Here is a 16,493-nt window from a genome sequence, read left to right as displayed (position 1 = left end):
TTGATACGCATGCAATGGTATAAGGTCTAGGTGTTGAAATGCATGTGGCGAGATAAGGTGGGCTTGATACGCGTGGCTAGTAGGGGAACTACTAGAAGCCATGCGATGTGATAAAGTGAGCTAAAATGTGGATGCTATTTCGGGAAAAATAATTTTCAAAACTAAATGTAAAGGCTCTCGTGGTGATATAAGGAAATATTGTGATTTATTTTTGTGATTTGAGACTATGAGGTGGTACCTCGGTAGTGACTCTTATTGACATTTCCTCATTCTTTTGTACTTGTCTTTGATCGTTGTTTCCTTAGCATACTAATAGTTGTCTTTATCCGTGTTGCATTATTTGCTTAGTTCTATGTAGCTAATCTTGTTATACCATTCGTTGTTTCAATTTCATTACTGTCTTCATTATACTGCCTACATCTGTTTAGTCCTTTATCATTTTCAATAGGGCCTGATCTGACCTCGTCACTAATCTACCGAGGTTAGGCTTGACATTTATTGGGTATCGTTGTGGTGTACTCATGCTACTATTCTGCATATCTTTTTGTGCAGATCTAGGTACTTCTTACCAGCACAGGCATTAGTTGGGATTCTATTACGGAGACTTCAAGGTATACCTGCCGGCGTCCGCAGGCCTCAGAGTCCCCCTCTCTCTAGACCTCTTATTTCATTATCCTTTATATATAGACATGATGTATAGGATTATCTAGTATTCATATTTAGAGCTTGTGACTTGTATTACGTCGGGTCTCAGAATTTTTATATGTTGAGTTGTACCGTTGTTTTTATACAGCTGTTGATTTTGAGACTTATATCTATTATTATTTCAATTATTCCGCATGTTGTTGGGCTTACCTAGTCTTAAAGACTAGGTACCATCACGACATCCTATGGAGGGAAATTGGGATCGTGACAAGTTGGTATCAGAACTCTAGGTTCACAGGTGTTATGAGTCACAAACAGGTTTAGTAGAGTCTCGCGGATCGGGACGGAGACATCTATATTTATCTTCGGGAGACTATGGAACTGTTAGGAAAAGCTTTACTTCTTTGATTCCTTATCGAAATTATTAACTTCGGGATTCTAAATTTCTGTCTTTCTATTCTCTCATAGATGGTGAGGACACGTACAGCCGGGTCGGATGACCAAACACCCCCACCCCCTACTAGAGCCGTGAGCGGCCGACAACGGGGTAGAGGCCGAAGGCGTTCATGTGGTGCAGCCAGAGCATCTGTACGAGCTGCTACATAGGATCCACCAGTAGCTCCAGCTGGAGAGCAGGCACCTGAGACGCCTATTACAGCCCAGCACTTCAGGAGACCCTCGCCCAGTTTCTGAACATGTTTGGCACTCTGGCTCAGGCAGGATTGATCCCGCTTGCTCTTGCCACATCTCAGGCTGGGGGAGGAGTACAGACTCCCATCGTCCGTACCCTAGAGCTGCGGGTTCAGGTTGACCAGGTCCCAGAGGTCATACTAGTATAGACGATTGACCCAGTTCAGCCTGAGGTTAGGGCAGCAACTTCTGAGGGGGAGCAGCTCAGGCTTGAGAGGTATAAGAAGTACCACCCTCCTACTTTTAGTCATTTGGCTTTAGAGGTGCCTAAGGTTTTCTTGAGGAGTGTCACCGTATCCTTCGTACTATGGGTATTGTAGAGTCTAGTAGGGTTGCTTTTACTATGTTCTAGCTTAAGGGAGCGACCTATTAGTGGTGGCGATCGTATGAGTTGGGTAGTCTGGCTTAGGCAGCTGCATTCACCTGGGATCAGTTCTTAGAGATGTTCTTGAGGGAGTTTGTTCCCTAGAGTCTTAGGGATGCATGGCGCGCAGAATTTGAGCAGTTGCACCAAGGTTATATGACCGTATCGGAGTATACAGTCTGGTTCAGTGATTTGTTCAGGCATGCACTAGCATTGGTTGCTACTGTTAGAGAGCAAGTTCGTTGAATTATCGAGGGGCTCAACCCTGGTATAAGATTCAGCATGGCCCAAGAGTTAGAGATGGACATCAAATACCAGCAGGTAGTCGAGATTGCTAGGAAATTAGAGGTTATGTGGGCCCGAGAGAGAGATGAGAGAGAGGCCAAGAGGCCTCAAGATTCTGGCACATACAGTGGTACCCGTGCCCTAGTTGTAGCCCGTCATGGTAGGGTCTATGTGAGTTGTCCTGTTCATTCGGCACTTCCAGCTTCTGGCGGTATTACGTCCACTCCTAGGCCCCAGGTTCTCCATTATGCACCGCCACACCTCCTACACCGGGTGCTTTCAGTGATCAGTCCAGCCGATCAGGCCCGAGCCAATCACAACAGCCATGTCCTCCGAGAGCTTGTTTTGAGTGTGGTGACACTCGTCACATGGTGAGGGATTGGCCCAGACTCAGGTGGGGTGCACCTCTACAAACTACTCAGGCTCCGTGTATTCCACTGGTCCTCAAACTATGGTTACCATACCAGTTGCCACTCCACCTACACAGCCAGCTAGAGGTGGAGGTCGGGCAGGTAGAGGTTGCCCTAGAGGAGGAGGCCAGGCCAGATATTATGCTCTTTTTACTAGGACAGAGGCAGTTGCTTCCGACTCAGTTATCACAGGTATTGTTCCGGTTTGTCATCGAGATGCATCAATATTATTTGATCTAGGATCCACTTATTCCTATGTATCATCTTACTTTGCTCCATGTTTGGATGTATCCCATGATTCTTTGAGTTCTCCTGTCTATGTGTCCAGACCTGTGAGAGATTCCCTTATTGTTGGTTGTTCTTATTGGTCATGTTTAGTTATTCTTAGTGGTTTTGAAACCAGAGTTGACCTATTTTTGCTCAGCATGGTAGATTTTGATGTTATTTTAGGCATGGACTAGTTATCACCCTATCATGCTATTCTTGACTGTCACGCCAAGACTGTCATGCTGGCTATTCTAGGTTTACCATGGTTAGAGTGGAGAGGTACTTTAGATTATGTTCCTAGCAGGGTTATCTCATTTCTAAAAGCTCAACGGATGGTTGAGAAGGGATGTGATGCGTATCTAGCATATGTGAGAGATGTTAGTGTTGATACTACTACCGTTGAGTTAGTTTCAGTAGTGAGGGATTATCCAGATATGTTCCCGGTGGATCTTTCGGGCATGCCGCCCGACAGGGATATCGGTTTTGGTATTGATTTACTACCGAGCACTCAGCCTATTTCTGTTCCACCATATCATATGGCCTCACCTGAGTTGAAGGATTTAAAGGAGCAGTTACAGGAGTTGCTTGATAAGGGTTTCATTCGGTCTAGTGTATCACCTTGGGGCGCTCCGGTTCTGTTTGTAAAGAAGAAGGATGGTTCTATGCGCGTGGGTATTGATTATCGCCAGTTGAACAATGTTACAATGAAAAACAGGTATCTATTTCCACGTATTGATGACCTATTTGATCAGCTACAGGGTGCCAAAGTGTTCTCCAAGATTGACTTGCGTTCATGCTATCGTTAGTTGAAGATTTGGGAGCCAGATATCCCAAATACTGCCTTCAGGACTCAATATGGTCATTACGAGTTCCTTGTGATGTCTTTTGGGCTGATCAACGCCCCAACAACATTCATGCACTTGATGAATAATGTATTTTGGCCCTATATTGACTCATTTATCATTGTGTTTATTGATGACATTCTGTATGTACTCCCGGAGTCAGGAGAATCATGAGCATCACCTGAGGCCCGTGCTCCAGACCTTGAGAGAAAAGAAGTTATATGCAAAATTTTCAAAGTGTGAATTTTGGCTTGATTCGGTGGCATTCTTGGGTCATGTAGTGACGAGTAAGGGAAGCGAGGTAGATCCGAAGAAGATTGAAGCAATGCAAAGTTGGCCCAGACCTTCTTCAACTAATGAGATCCGGAGTTTTCTTGGTTTGGTAGTGTATTACTGTTGATTCATAGAGGGTTTCTCGTCTATTTCTGCACCTATGGCCAGATTGACCTAGAAGGGTGCTCCGTTCAGGTGGACTGAGGAGTGTGAGGAGAGTTTTCAAAAGCTCAAGTCAGCTTTGACTACAACCCAGTATTGGTGTTGCCTTTAGGTTCGGGGTCTTATACTGTGTATTGTGATACGTCGTGGTCTCGACGTGGTGTTGTTGCAAGAAGGTAAGGTGATTGCCTATGCATCTAGACAGCTGAAGGTACGGGTTCGAGGATCCGGCTAAAAATAATTCAAAAAATAACAATATAAAAATATCTCTAAATTATGATTTTTTTGTAAAATACTTTTGTATAGCTTGTAAAGTGTGGATTTCTTTTTTATTCTCAAGTTATAGATAAGTGAAAGATCGATTTTCTAGATAAGGTATGCTATTTTCTTCAATTACCCTAATTTTGATTCTGATTTCGGGAATCAAATTGTATCCCTCTAGAATTTTTTAGCCCATCGTGGTCAAAGTACCCAAAGTTATTTGATCAAATATGGTACGGATCCCATACCCACGCCCATATTAGTATCATATCGATACAGGTGTGGTACCTAAACTGCTGCGTAGGAGCAACTTAGCTAGAAACAATATGCTCATTGAGAAGAGACCTCGTAAGGAGAGTTTTCAACTTCCCATTCAGGCAGGCAAAGAAATATCAATATCTATTTATGACTAAATGATTCATGACTGCACAAGAGTCATATATCCTAAAGAAACTCTAACATTGGAAATGTAAGCTATTCTCATGGCAACAATATCCATATTTACAACTTGTTTGCTCAAAAATTCTCTGGTTTCATTTCATCTATATAGCATGAGAAATTTCTGCGTACACCATCCTAAACAACTGAGCTGGTTTGTAATTTCCTTTAGCATTCTATATACTTTATTGCAAGTGTTGGTTCCGTGTTGTATATAAACAATATTGTTGCTTTATCCATGTCAGGATTTTGCTCCATATACGATTTACAGTCACATTTAGCAAATAATGAGTCTGACATAGTACACACAAAGGATTCAAAAAAAGACCCCAGCTCTGAAGCCTATCAGCAGTGAGAATTTTAGCTTGTAACTGCAACCACATTATGAATTGAGTTTGAGGTCTAGCAGTATTACTGAACAAAAAACATTTCTAGTTGACTATAGGATAGTCACCAAGAAGCTGCAAATACATTTGTCTAGTAATGCTCTATCTCTCCTTGAAAGTTTGTTGCACCTGCTCCAATGTAATCCTTGCCTCTATAATCTTTCTTACAAACCAACTAGCTTGTTGTCACGACGCAAAATTTAACTAGTCGTGATGACACCTACCTCAACCGGCTAGGTAAGCCAATTAACAATAAACCATAATATAATGTTAATGATAAGAGTCAAAAAATAAAATAACTGAATTTTATACAATTCCCCAAGGACTGGTAATATAAATCATGACCTTCTAAGACTTAGAGTTTACAAAGCTGGTATGAAATAAAAACATCATATGTTCGAAATGTACATAAACAGATTTATAAATCTAAAGCTACCAAGAACAAAAGGCAGTTATAACCAGAACACATGTACAACTTCAATGCCAACTCCTGCCACTCGCAGCAACATCAGCTCCAAAATCTGCATGCAAGGTGTAGAAGTGTAGTATGGTACAACTGACCCCATGTACTCAGTAAGTAACAAACCCGACCTTAGGTTGAAAGCAGTGACGAGCTTGGATAATGGTCAGAGTCCAACACCAATAGCCAAGAACAACTCGTAAACAATATAATAAAAGTAGCACAAATAATAAATCAAAGATATGATGCTCAGCTCATTCACAGTTACGGAAAATAGGTATGCTTTTCAGGTATAACAGTAAAACCCAAATCTTTCACCGAAATCACCAAAATATGAGTAAATCAGAAAAACTGTGATTTTTCCCAAAAACTTTCAACAACAGATAAGATATTTCATTCTCAGATAGCATGAGAAAAGTACATCTTTATGTCTACATGTCACTGTACATGTGAAATCATGAATTTCACAAAACCGTGTAGCATGAGGAAATGCATCTTTATGCATGTATGTCAGGTATGCATGTAAAATGCAATACATCACACTGATGAACTCATGTACTCACACTCTTAGAGTACTCAATCTCACTGTCTCACACTCCCACTCAGCATACTCAGTCACTCAACATTGTGCGGTACTTGTGCTCACTGCTGGTATGTCAAACTCAGGAGGGGCGGATCCTGCCTAAGTGCTAAGCTGTGGCGTGCAGCCCGATCCCATCATAAATCAATAAAACCTGTTGCACCGTGCATCCCGATCCCATTAATAATAATAATGCCAATAAGGTCTGCTGCGGCGTGCAGTACGATTCATATAATAATATATTTAAAGCAAATATGACATGCTGCGGTGTGCGGACCAATCCACAATATCTCTCACAATATGGCTCTCAAGCCCCAACTCAGTCATCAATCTCTCCAAACTTTCAGGCTCACAAATCTCATGCCAATCAGCCAAAACAATGATAACATGATGTGACAACACAGGATAATAGAGACTGATATATGATATGCGAATGAATGAATATGAGTGAGTATGTAACTGCAATTTAAACAAATAACTTCACAACAGAGATGACCTCAGTGGGTCCCAACATAATAAACATATAGCCTAACATTAATTTCTAACATGAATCACAACTCAATTTCTCTAACATGTAGAAATTTCATGGATAGAAATAAGATTAGGTAACTACACAGTATCACATAATCAACCAAGTCATATTTCACACGGTGCACGCCCACACGCCCGTCACCTAGAATGTGCGTCAGTTCAACAACAAACAAATAACACGTATGTTCAGGGATTTATACCCTCAGCACCATGTTTAGAAGTGTTACTTACCTCGAACAAGCGGAATCTAATATCGAGCAAGCCAAACAATACTACCAATCTTCGAATGGCTCGCAACTATCCAAAAGTAACTCAAGAACATCAGATAATGCCAAAGAAAACAAACTCAATCAATAAAGGTCAAATCTTTAATCAAAATCTCAAAGTTAACCAAAAAGTCAACAAAAGTTAACGCCGGGCCCGTCTTGGATTTAGAATCCAAGCTTACCCGAGTGTCACACAAACGAATACCGATTCAATTAGAGTCTGATAGCTCAATAAATTTGCCAAAACATCGCTCTTGGATGTTCATAACCCAAGAGTCCAACCCACACTAATTGGGTCCCATATTGTCACGACCCAAATTCTCTCTCCATGAATTTATCGTGACGGCACCTAATCTCTACGGCTAGGTAAGCCTATCATTTGCGAAAAATAAAATGCAGAACATAAAGACTCAAAGCCAACAGAAACGGATAAAGTAAATAAGACATTTGAGATGCCGCTCGGCATATACAATAATTGCTCTCAAAATGTACATAACACTCCCAAGACCCAAAATACCGTAAGTCACAAGCTTCTACGAATTTTTAACTATTCTATACATCAATGTCTACAGAAATAAGAGAAAGAATTAACATAAGGGGATAGAGAGGGACTCCGATGTCTGCGGACATGACAGATGTACCTTGAAGTCTCCGGAATGGCAGCAACTGAACAACTAAGAACACAGCTAGTAGGAGGTATCTGGATCTGCACACGAAAAACATGTGCCGGGAAGGGCATGAGTACACCACAATGGTACTCAATAAGTGTCAAGCCTAACCTCGGTCGAGTAGTGACGAGGTCAGGTCAGGGCCCTGGTGTGTATATATATATATATATATATATATATATATATATATATATGTGTGTGTGTGTGTGTGTGTGTGTGTGTGATAAAACAAGATAGAATGAAATACTACAGTAAAGTAAAGACTAAAATTTAACAAGAATAAAGTCATAAAAGATAACAGCTCAGTACACAGAGATAATATCAGGGGATCTCTCGAGATACCGTCTCGTAGTCCCAAACGTAAATGTGCATGGGATCTCCCGGAATACCATTCCATAGTTCCAAAGCAAATATGTAGTGTAGAGGGATCTCCCGAAATACCGTTCCGTAGTCCCAAAGTAAATATGCAGTACATGGGGATCTCCCGAAATACCGTTCCATAGTCCCAAAGTAAATATGCAGCTCAACCAATGAAAATAACAGTTATAGCAAGAAAACCGACAGTTTAGACTAAGTTCAAGTCAAAGAAAAGCAGGAAATTCACTAAACATGCTGCACATAGTTCAAATAAACAGTTAAGGCAAGTAGACATGCTATTCTAAGCTAACATGTTACTACACAGCTGATATAACTCAAATAAGGAGAAAAACAGGTTATTACTTAGTAGAAATCGGGTTTATACAACAATTATCCTGTGTACGTACTCGTCACCTCACGTACATGACGCTCACATATAAAAAACAACACCAAATCCTAAGGGGAGTTCCCCCACTTACCTCGAATCAAGCTAAATCAATTAGTAGCAATGCTTTTTCCACGAATATCCGACTCTGAATGGCCTAAATCTAGCCAAATCAATTACATAACATAAATATAACTACAAGAAATCGATCTAGCTAATGAAATCAAAGTTAAAGCAAGAAATTAGAAAATCGCCCCAAAAAAGCCTCCCCGGGCCCACGTAAAAATTACCAAATATGAACACCCATTCACTCATGAGTTTACTCGTACCAAAATTACTCAAATCCGATACCAAAATCTCGATCAAAACCCCAAAATTCAGCCTAAGAACTTTTCTAAAATTTTTCCCAATTTTCCACCCCAAATTACTAATTTAATGATGAAATTAAAGGCATAATCATGGGAATTAATCAAAACTAGGTAAGAACCACTTACCCTAAACAACCCCGTGAAAATCCCTCAAAAAATCACCTCATTCCGAGCTCTCATGTCCAAATGGTGAAAAATAACATAAACCATCGATTTTGAACTTTTAAAATTTGACCAGGTAATTCCTTCTTCGTGAAGCCTCGCGTTCGTGGAGCACAAGCTGCTTCAGTCCTAAAAACACTCAATGCGAACGCGACGCACTGGTCGCGAATGTGAAGCTCACATTGAAGCTGCCTTAAAAGGATAGACTTCTGCGGCCGCATAACTCTGAGTTGCGGCCGCACTTCTTCAGATTATGCGGATCGTATATTTCTGAGTGTGGCCGCACTCTTGAACTTGAGCTTGACATGAGAGACTTCTGCGTACCGCATGTTTTTTAGTGCAACCACACTTTTGAATTCTGCGGCCGCACTTCTTCATGGTCCTAGAATCACACCTCTCTGAACCTCTTCTTCTGCGGCCGCATAATAATTGTGCGGTCCTCACTTTACAAAGGAAAACAGTCAGAGGTTTCTTCATGGTCTGCGGCCGCACTCAATATTGTGCGGTCCGCATTTTACTCTTTTCACTTTGTTTTAGTCCTTGTCCAAAATTACCCCTTCTTGAGTTGATTTTCATCTCTTTGACTCATATTCTAATACTCCTGCAAGTAAGCACATCTCATTAGTTTTCGGGAATACCTTTAAGCAACTTTGAACTAAAATGAAAGTAAATGAGTGCAAATAAGTAATCAAAATCCCTACTTATCAACTATTTTTGTTATTTTCTCAAAAAAGGATATACAACTTGTGAGAAAAGGGATGTAAAAATTGAAATGAAATCAGAAGTTAAACAAACAAAAAAAGGAAGTTGGAAGTGAACCCGGTCCAAGCTGACACTCGAAACTAAGTGTTTGCCCTAAAAATCGGATAACAATTAAGCTTATAAGTGGTTTTAAGGATATGTAATTTCATCTAGCACTAGTTGATAAATATGATAATTAATAGTAGAAATAAACAATAAAGTAAAGCAAACCAGCATTGAAATGCAATTCAATCCTCGAGCTGGGTCGCCCTCGAACTGAGTGAGTGAGAGTAAGTTATGGAATAAACTGATGAAGAAGAGAGTGAGAGAGAAAGAACGTTGTATTGCTTTGATATGCGTCAATGTAAGATGATTACAAAATGATTAGTACCCTCTTTATATAGTAGAAGAATCCTATCTATGGTACAATTCTAATTATAGAAGTAAATCTCATGATTCGCTAAACATTCGCCCTTGATTTGATCTGTTCCGAGATTTCCGCCATAATCTTCGACCAGTCACGTATATCTCGCATTTCCATTATTATGCTATCTTCGGTCTTGCTCGATGTTTGTCCATTCGACCTCGATCATTACTGGTTTCGATCTTGCTAGGTACCTCGAATCTCGAACCCGATACCTTATCCTCATATCTCGATTTGCCAAGCCATGAGACTGATCCTCGATCCATCCTCCTAGTCTTGGTTAATTAGTGAAATTGGGTGGGCCTGGTTTTGAAAGGCCGTACCTTGTGGCCTATAGGCTTCTACAGATTATGTTACTCTAATACGGGAGAAATTCAAAAATAGCCAGATTTACAACCGGTCGTTCAAAAATAGCCCAGTTTAAAAAATAATCGAAATTTAGCCACTTTTCATGTAAAGATAAATATGAGCGAAAACACTGTTCAAAACCCGGAAAATACGCTAGTATATTATACTGGAGTTCCAGCATAAGTATGCTTGAACGCCAACATATTATACTGGAGTTCCAGCAAGTATAATTGTCCAGTATAATATACTGGAGTTTGGAGCACCGGTGCTCCAGTCTCCAGTATATTATACTGGAGTCAGCAAAATATACCGGTGCAGCATAATATGCTGGAGTTCATACACAAGTGCACCGAACTCCAGTATATTATGCTGGACCGGTCTCTGTTGCAGCAAAATAGTGGCTATTTTTTATTGATTTCGTAAATGCTGGCTATTTTTGAATGACCAGTCGGCTATATCGTGTTATTTTTACCTCTAATACAAGTTCAAATTAAGGTACTATCACCATTTCAAGATTTATTCAACTTTTTTCTTTTTTCACTCTCCCACACTTGTTACAGTCGACAACTCAGAAATCCACAGATTCCATTCTCCAACATTCCTTCCCCTTCGAACTCCGACAGATCCATTTACCTGAAATTGAAATCTGTTGACCTATAAAGTAGAAATATCAAGCAATGTGCGCGTCCAATAGATGTGGGTTTCCCTTATAGGCTGCTATGCGATAATCTTGTGTTGAGTTGACCTCTCTAATGGAGTTTACAGAACCTTTTAAGCAAACTGGCCCTTATGCTTTCTCACCAAATGCTCGCTTCCTCGCTGTCGCCGTCGATTATCGCCTCGTCATTCGTGACGTTCTGTCGCTCAAGGTCCTGCATTTTTTCCATCTTTAATGAATTTTTATGTAATTGGATGTTAATTGTCAAGTTACCACATGTCCGCATCATCTAAAATTTAAGTTGTTAGAGATTGGACCTGGTTCATATTATCATATTTTTTTATACTTGTCTGAATAGGTAATGTCACAGCTTTATTTAAAATACCATCTAGATTTCAATGGTTTTATTGTCTCTAGATATGTAATATCAATGGAAAACTGCTTTTAATGCGTAAATAAGCAAAATGGGGGACGTGAAGCTTACCCAAGATGTTACCTTGTTCTAAAGAAGACAGGAAGAAAAGCAAGTCTGCCTTTACAGTTTTCTAAAGTTCTTCCGTCCTCGCAAATTAGTTAGAGATTTTCCTTTTGTTCATTAGAATACTCAGTATGTCAAAATATAAGGTCAATGTTCCTTAGATAATTTAGCCGTCTTGCCCGCGAAATGATAATTTGTGGAGAAGATTAATAAAAAGGAAATGGGACTCATGTTAGTGGACAAAATAGACGTTTGCATTTAGTTTCTGGCCATATGTTGTGGTGTTAAGCTCATTAATCAAGCTGGCTGTTTTCCTTCTTGAGCCTACTGAGATTCCTTTTTTTTGGATCTTCAGGTTGTGCAACTGTTTTCATGTCTGGACAAGATTACATACATTGAATGGGCCCCTGATTCTGAATACATACTTTGTGGTCTTTACAAGAGACCTATGATACAAGCATGGTCTTTGACACAACCTGAGTGGACGTGTAAGATAGATGAAGGCCCTGCAGGAGTTGCTTATGCTAGGTGGAGCCCGGACAGTCGTCACATACTCACCACATCCGAGTTTCAGCTACGGTTAACTGTTTGGTCACTGCTTAACACTGCGTGCATACATGTCCAATGGCCAAAGCATGGGTCTAAAGGGGTATCATTTACGAAGGATGGAAAGTTTGCTGCTGTCTGCACTAGACGTGATTGCAAGGATTATGTTAATCTGCTGTCTTGCCATACATGGGAGATAATGGGTGTTTTTGCTGTTGACACATTGGATTTGGCTGATGTTCAGTGGTCTCCAGATGACAGTGCTATAGTCATCTGGGATTCTCCTCTCGAGTACAAGGTAGTCACTATGCGCTGTTTATAGCCTCTCATAAAGTAATACTTTTTCTCAATTTTTGGAGAACACATTCAAAAATTCAACTGAAACTAATATTTTCTTCATCACTGTAAAATGATTATGTGAAATTAGTTTTAACGTGAGAAATACAGGAAAGCTTTGAATGTTCTGTTTTGTGATAATTTGACAATTTGTTGGTCTTTATCTCCAAGGGACTTTATGTGGTTTGTTTTTGTTTAGGTTCTGATTTATTCTCCAGACGGGAGGTGCCTGTCTAAGTATCAAGCATATGAGAGTGGGCTAGGAGTAAAAAGCATTTCATGGTCACCTTGCAGCCAATTTTTGGCGGTAGGAAGCTATGACCAGATGTTACGAGTTCTGAATCACCTGACATGGAAAGTATTTGCAGAATTTGTGCACCCATCTGCTGTTAGAGGTCCGTGTTGTGCTGCTATTTTCAAGGTATGCAATCTCTTGTTTTGCTCCATATTTGCAGGACATTATTTATTGATTTTGATAATTTCTTTATTTAATGTTAGGAAGTAGATGAGCCGTTGCAACTTGATATGTCAGAATTATCACTTAATGATGATTTCGCCCAGTACAGTAGTGGTGAGCACTAGTGTTTTCTTTTGTTAATATTGTCTTTATCTTGAAAGTTAAGCATCGTGTTTTTTTTGGTGTACAACTGCCAATTTTCATGACTTTCATTGGTTTCTTGTGGCACTTCAAGAAACAAGTTCCACTAATTATGGAACCTAAGATTCACTGAGGCAAAACTCTTCTGAAAAAACCAAGTGAAATGACAAATCACATTTGGCTGATTTAAATGGTGCATACTATGCTGTCTCTATGGAGTAAAACCTGTTATCTTCTGTAATGCTTCTGGATAAGTCAGTTGAGCGTTATTAACTTCTAATGCATTTACTCATTAGTCTTATGGAAATTGTGGTTTTGATATGCTCATTCTGGATTTTGAGCTATGTCTGTCTAGCTAATAACCCATTGTCCAATTGCCAACAAAGTTAAATTAACACAATATCTGTATCAACTTGGTCTAGACTAAAACGTTCAAATAAGGTGACGAAGAGGGAATTCCTTTTGAAGCACTGATACTGTCATTGAAAAAGCTTACTCTTGTTTGAAACAAAGCTTAGTTTAGTGAAAGTTGGCAAACTAAACATGCCTTACTTAACTTTTGCCCTCAGCTGGCAAAACAAGTTTTCCTAGTTGCTTCTATTTTCTTATTGCAACTTTGGATCCTGTGATTAAATTTTATTTGCTAGGTTAGCTTCAATATTTTGAAAGAGTGGAGGAGTCAGGGGTTTGAAGAAAGACAGGAAGCCCCTTATGTTAGGAACAGAGGAGAATATTCCAAAGAATTCTGGGGAAAACTATATACTTAAAATATATGTTTTAAAGGTAAAAAATAAAATGCAAAAATATATATGCTTTTGTTGTAGGCTTAAAATAAATAAATAACAGTGTTCCTCGCCACATGCTTATGTTTTTTGGATGAGGTAGTTACACAATTCAATATGGTACTAGAGCAAACATACATTCTAAGTTTGCATCTTACTGTCATCTGTCAAACAGATGTTTCCACATGCTTGGTTCATGAAAAAAAGTCATGGCCGCGCATGAGACTTAAAAGTAAATAAACAAAAGTATTCCTTCTCTAACTACTTAAGCTTTTTAGATGAGGTGGTCACGCACTTCAATAAGTTCCACATTAGTTTTACTTTTTACGCGATTGTAAATTTCGCGATGTGAGCAAAATCATTTGTAATGTTAGAACTCTCTATGGCTGTTATAAACCTTATCATTTTTTTGTATAAACCTTTAACATTTGTTGGCTTTCTCTTACTTATTCAGGTTGGATTTTGACATCATGTCTCCAATTACATTTAGCTCTGTTTGAATTCCAAATCATTTGATGCTAGGTTTCAAATTCATATTTGTTTTCTGATTTTTGAAAATTCCCAAACAGGCCCAAAGTTTTATTTTATATAGGTTGCCATATTTTCACACATTCTTTTATTGGCTTCTCGGAGGTTAGACCTTACGGTTGCACAGGCCCTTCCCTCTTTTTCTTTTTACCGTCCTCCTTTGTTTTGGTCTAAATAGCCAGCAGTTTTTTTTTCCATTTTCGACTTGTTGGATATTTAGGGACAAGTGTAATAGCAAGTAAAGATGTTTAATTGAATCTTCTTGTAATTAATAACTATGTATGTCTCTATAATGTTTTGAAGACTTTGGTGATACTTCCTCAAAAGTTTACTTACCCTAATCCCAATAATTCATACATGCATAATTGTTTTCTGGAAAACAAAGCTAGAGGTATTTCTGCCAAACTGAATGCAAATGTCAATCAATTACTGCAGACAAACTTGTCCTAGCTTTGGTAGGTAGTCCTTTTCTCAAGCGGCTCATTGGAAGAAACAAGTTGGTTGTGGATGTACTCAAGATTTCCTTTGATCTTAATCATTTTTTGTTAGGAACTTTTGAGATTCTCAGACCATTTCTTCCCTTTTCCCAGATAATGCTCCGGAGTCACATATTCAAGTCAGGTACAATGTTTTGGAGATACCTATCAATCTCCCTTCTCAGAAACCTCCTGCAGATAAGCCAAATCCCAAGCAAGGAATCAGTAAGTCTTTGGTTCCAATATTTTGTAATGTGAGAAATATATCATCACTATCTTTTGTCTTCCTGCTCTTACCTTTTCCTGTTTATTTATGAATGTCACTCCAAGTATGGCAAATGTTTACTGAAGTTGAATGATCGGATGTTCGTATAGGAGATCTTGAAAATTTATTATCTTTTTAATGGCCATGTAGTTCCAATTTCTTGTTTTCTTTCTTAACAATTTCAAACCTCTATAAAATTTATTGGCTTGAGCAATAAGTTGTAGGTGATAATGTTCTAATATCTTAATGAGGACTGTTAGCTGCCTGTTTGGTGAGAATCTGATCTCAGTCAAAGTAAGCTGTATCAGCCTAGTATCTTCATCGTCAAGGACAGAGGCGGATCTAAGATTTCTAGTATATGCGTGCACTACTAAAAACAAAAGAGGAAAAAATGTATTAAGTGGAATTGATCCCTCTTTCTCTGGGTAAATAACTCAACCTTCAACCAAGTGCTCCATTCAACCTTTTTAGAGCATGGGTACCAACAATTAATATTATACTAATTTTAAAAAATATGTACATAAAATATTTAATTTTGTGGAGAGGTCATGGGTTCACGTGCCCCATATTTAACCCAATGAATCCGCCCCTGGTCAAGGATCAATACAAAACCTCTCTGAATTTATCTATCTAAGATCCACAAGCAGAAGCTTGTTTTGGGTGGTTATTTTTGGAATCTTCCTTAAGATAAGAGAAACTACTCTCAAGTCCCATAAGTGACTAGTGAGTGCCTTGTTAACTATCATATGTGAAAATTAATTGCAGGCCTCATGTCATGGAGCTGCGATAGCCAATATGTTTGCACTCGCAATGATAGCATGCCTACTGTACTCTGGATATGGGACATAAACCATCTTGAGCTAGCCGCCATCTTAATTCAAAAAGATCCCATTCGAGCTGCAGCCTGGGATCCCACATGTCCACGTTTGGTTTTATGTACTGGAAGCTCCCACTTATACATGTGGACACCTTCAGGTGCTTATTGCATAAATGTTCCATTGCCTCAATTTGCTGTAATTGATCTGAAATGGAACTCCGATGGGAGCTGTCTTTTTCTCAAAGACAAGGAATCATTCTGCTGTGCTGCTCCAGAGATGTTGCAAGAATCCAGTGATTATAGCTCTGATGACTGATGCTTTCACATTATGGAGCTGAAATTGTTTTGTTCATCACACCTCCCAAAGTGAATACCATTCCTCAAGATGACAGCTTAGCTTGCTTTGTACTATTAACATGGAAGAAGAGATACTATCCTAGGCTGTGATAATCTTGACTATTTGCATCGTAATGGTGTATATTTGAGATCCAAAATAGTAGGAAGAATTTTAGAATCCAGGTTTGTAACTTTATTTCCAAATAGATAGGTCAAAGGGGGTCTGTAAAGTACCTTTGCTTATGCCTTATGTCAAATTTAATGTACTTATAATACCTTTTTACTAGTTAAGGCCGAGTGCTTGAAGCGCAACATTGCCAACTTGCCTCGGTCGTTTGATCCCATCTACAAAGCATATAA

General features: G+C 39.2%; 1 protein-coding gene across 1 annotated transcript; it reads left to right on the top strand.

Moving 5' to 3' along the window:
* Nucleotides 1-10,816: 10,816 nt before the first annotated feature.
* On the top strand, nucleotides 10,817-16,475 carry LOC104226289 (uncharacterized). Its single transcript, XM_009778239.2, has 6 exons — nucleotides 10,817-11,182; nucleotides 11,805-12,293; nucleotides 12,531-12,752; nucleotides 12,830-12,902; nucleotides 14,830-14,940; nucleotides 15,746-16,475. Exons 1-6 carry the CDS (start codon nucleotides 11,066-11,068, stop codon nucleotides 16,111-16,113), a joined length of 1,380 nt encoding a protein of 459 aa, XP_009776541.1. The 5' UTR covers nucleotides 10,817-11,065; the 3' UTR covers nucleotides 16,114-16,475.
* Nucleotides 16,476-16,493: the final 18 nt, after the last annotated feature.

This window comes from Nicotiana sylvestris, chromosome 3, assembly GCF_000393655.2.
Source record: "Nicotiana sylvestris chromosome 3, ASM39365v2, whole genome shotgun sequence".
In the NCBI taxonomy this organism is placed as follows: domain Eukaryota; kingdom Viridiplantae; phylum Streptophyta; class Magnoliopsida; order Solanales; family Solanaceae; genus Nicotiana; species Nicotiana sylvestris.
Note: the sequence above shows the minus strand (reverse complement) of the source record. Positions and strands in the feature narration are given on the sequence as shown.

What these genes read in the sequence shown, in the direction of transcription:
- LOC104226289 (XM_009778239.2), top strand. Translation starts at nt 11,066, where the DNA reads ATGGAGTTTACAGAACCTTTTAAGCAAACTGGCCCTTATGCTTTCTCA. An exon ending in TTTCGCCCAGTACAGTAGTG is followed by an intron (nt 12,903 to 14,829) that starts GTGAGCACTAGT and finishes CCCTTTTCCCAG; the next exon opens with ATAATGCTCCGGAGTCACAT. An exon ending in AAATCCCAAGCAAGGAATCA is followed by an intron (nt 14,941 to 15,745) that starts GTAAGTCTTTGG and finishes AATTAATTGCAG; the next exon opens with GCCTCATGTCATGGAGCTGC.